Source organism: Carya illinoinensis, chromosome 16, assembly GCF_018687715.1.
Source record: "Carya illinoinensis cultivar Pawnee chromosome 16, C.illinoinensisPawnee_v1, whole genome shotgun sequence".
Lineage (NCBI taxonomy): Eukaryota > Viridiplantae > Streptophyta > Magnoliopsida > Fagales > Juglandaceae > Carya > Carya illinoinensis.
In genome coordinates this window covers 6,380,641-6,384,054 of record NC_056767.1, presented here as the reverse complement: position 1 = coordinate 6,384,054, position 3,414 = coordinate 6,380,641, and the positions used below count along the sequence as shown (strand labels likewise).

At 38.6% G+C, this 3,414-nt stretch overlaps 1 protein-coding gene across 1 annotated transcript; it reads left to right on the top strand.

Annotated features, from left to right (window-relative positions):
• The first annotated feature begins 247 nt into the window (after positions 1–247).
• On the top strand, positions 248–3,414 carry LOC122299205 (low-temperature-induced cysteine proteinase-like). The gene is made up of 5 exons (XM_043109278.1): positions 248–851; positions 1,749–1,984; positions 2,084–2,224; positions 2,419–2,871; positions 3,026–3,414. Exons 1-5 carry the CDS (start codon positions 365–367, stop codon positions 3,119–3,121), a joined length of 1,413 nt encoding a protein of 470 aa, XP_042965212.1. The 5' UTR covers positions 248–364; the 3' UTR covers positions 3,122–3,414.

The following is a 3,414-nucleotide window of genomic DNA, read 5'->3' as shown; positions in this document are numbered from 1 at the left end:
ATAAAATAGTAAATTTATATTTTTTAATAATATGAAAAAATATAAAACTGCTGTATATATTTTATGAAATTTTAAATATATAAATTATATAAAAATATTTTATAAAAAAATTTAATTATAAATATAATTATATATTAATCTATTAATCAAAAAGTAGATTTTTTTTTTTTTTTTTTTCATTTCAATATAGAAATATATATTCCTAAAATAAATAAATAAGCCCACCGTTCCCTGTCCCTAGAAATATGTTAACAGAACGGCTATTCTTTTCCATTATAAAGCTCACCATTCCCTCTTTGCTTCTCACACACGAACTCCGATTCCCTTTTCTGCCGTTCACACCCAAAAGAAAGGAAGAAAAATCATGGGTTTCTGTAGATCACCATCAACCATGGCGATCTTCCTCTTAATGATGATATTCACGCTGTCGACTGCCTTGGACATGTCGATCATCGCATACGACAAGAATCACGGCCCCCGGTCGAGTCCGAGGACCGACGGCGAAGTGATGACGATATACGAGGCGTGGCTCGCGAAGCACGGCAAGGCTTACAACGCCATCGGAGAGAAGGATAAGAGGTTCGAGATCTTCAAGGACAATCTCCGGTTCATCGACGAGCACAACGCTGCAGAGAAGAACCGGACCTACAAGCTCGGCTTGAACCGGTTCGCCGATCTGACTAACGAGGAGTACCGGGCCACCTACTTGGGAACGAAGTCCGGTTCTGAGAGGAGGCTTTCGAGGTCGAGGAGTGACCGATACGAGCCTCGTGTCGGCGATAAGTTGCCCCAGTCCGTTGATTGGAGGAAAGATGGTGCCGTTGTTGGCGTCAAAGACCAAGGAAGTTGTGGTGAGTTTCGGAGTTTTTAGAGTATTAATTAATTCAAATTAATATATTTATATATATACATATATAGTTGTTATTTCAGTTTTTCCTTAAGGCAATCATTTTTATACGTTTGCGCCGGAATGCTTGGTTCAATCACCAGATTCCCGTCCTCACAGGTAGGGATCTTTTTTTCACTCCTCACGAATGTTTCATCCATTTAAGTAATGGGTAGGATCTTTGACTTTATACGAGTTGAATTTGAATTAACAAATGAACTCAACACGAAGTGAAAACATTGAAAATGAGAAATCTATATTCACTTAAAAAGAACTTAACTTGGACTTACGGATTTTTGGGGATTATCGCTACATTAGCTTATTTTACAGAATTAAAATTGTTATTTATTTTTATTTCATTGGCTGTGTAGGTCAAATAAATTTTAATACAAAGAAATACTAAATAAGATTGTTGTGTTAAACTAATACGGGCTGTGTGATTATTAAAACCGGTTGGATTACAGTTCTATACTGTTTTTCATTCGGCTAACTACTCCTTTTTAAGCCAAGGTTGTAATGAGAGATTGTTCGGCTGGCTTCATTTCCTACCCAATCTTCGATTATGGCTGATATTAATGTTAAATCATCAGTTGTTCGAAAAGCTTATACCGATAAGAAATTAGGAGTGAATTATTTTATTAATATTTTATGACTTCGGATAGTAATTTGACATTATAATTGCACCAATTCTTTGAAAGACTTTAGGCAATAGGGATTCTTCTAGGTACAAATCAAGCCTAAAAGCTTTTCTTGTATTAATTATAATATTGTTTTTATCCTGGATACTTAAGTTCACCGACTTTGCATTGCTTTCAACTGATTTGTGATATGATGTGCTGCTGTTTAATCAATATGAATGTAGGGAGTTGCTGGGCATTCTCCACGATCGCTGCTGTGGAAGGGATAAACCAGATAGTGACAGGGGATCTGATCTCACTATCGGAGCAGGAACTGGTGGACTGTGATACAACTGATAATCAAGGATGCAATGGGGGTCTAATGGACTCTGCTTTTGAGTTCATCATCAACAATGGTGGCATTGACACTGAAGAAGATTATCCTTATCATGCTGCTGATGGAAGATGCGACACTCACCGGGTCAGTGGCAATTATCTAGGGAAACAACAAACTAAGAAAGCTGAAAAAAGCACAAAATGGTTACATTTTTTTTTAGCTCTCATCTTTTGTAACGTGCAGAAAAATGCCAAGGTTGTTTCAATTGACGATTATGAAGATGTTCCTGCAAACAATGAGAAAGCACTACAAAAGGCAGTTGCTAATCAGCCTGTGAGTGTTGCCATCGAAGCAGGGGGCAGGGAGTTCCAGCTTTATGAGTCGGTAAGATTATACCACTGTCTGATCAAGATTTATTGGGCTTCGAAAGGGTCAAAAGGAGATAAAATTTGCTCTAGTTGGCAAAGATCTTACTTTAATGGCTTGGATATTCGCTATACTGATCTTCTCAACTTTGCTTTGAGGCGGAAATTAGATCAATCTTTATCTAAATAACTTGTTTTGCTGCATTTGTTCAGGGTGTCTTCACTGGAAAATGTGGGACGGCACTGGACCATGGGGTTACTGCTGTTGGGTATGGCACAGAAAATGGTGTTAATTACTGGATTGTGAAAAATTCATGGGGTGGAAACTGGGGAGAGGCAGGCTATATCAAGATGGAGCGCAATCTGGTGGGCACAGCATCTGGCAAATGTGGTATTGCAATGATGGCCTCTTACCCTATCAAGAAAGGCCAAAATCCCCCCAACCCTGGCCCATCTCCACCATCACCAATAAAGCCCCCGACTGTCTGTAACGGCTATTTCTCCTGTCCTGAGAGCAACACCTGCTGCTGTGTTTATGAGTATGCAAACTATTGTTTGGCATGGGGATGCTGCCCACTCGAGGCTGCCACCTGCTGTGATGACCATTACAGTTGCTGCCCGCATGACTATCCCATCTGTAACCTCAATGCAGGGACCTGCTTGATGGTAAGAGCAACTCTACTTTGTTTTTATCTTGTTTTTTTTTTTTTTTTTTTTTTTTTTTTTCAGTATCTGATGCTATTTTTCACTGGGCATCTTTACCCTCTAATTAAAATTTTCATCCTCTCCTTTTGCTTACGAATGTTCCTGCCTGCAACAGAGCAAGGACAACCCATTGGGAGTGAAAGCACTGAGGCGCACTCCTGCTAAACCTCATTGGGCCTTTGGAAGTGATGGCAAGAGGAGCAGTGTTTAAGTGGATGTTCAACCTGGAACTGTGACAAGTTAAGGATGATGAAAGAATCACACACAGTACTTTTTGATATTCTTAATTTATCCTTCTTGGTACCCAAATGTCCATCATTAAGATACCAATAGATGGATGGTCCATTTAAAGATTATTTAGATACATATTATGTGTATATAGGGCTCTATTTGTTTCTGCTTAATTGAACAACCAATAGACAGATTGTTATCAGTCTTCATTATCCTCTGTAAATTTAATTTGTCATTCAGCCATGGCTTTAATGAATTGCTTTAATGTTCCAA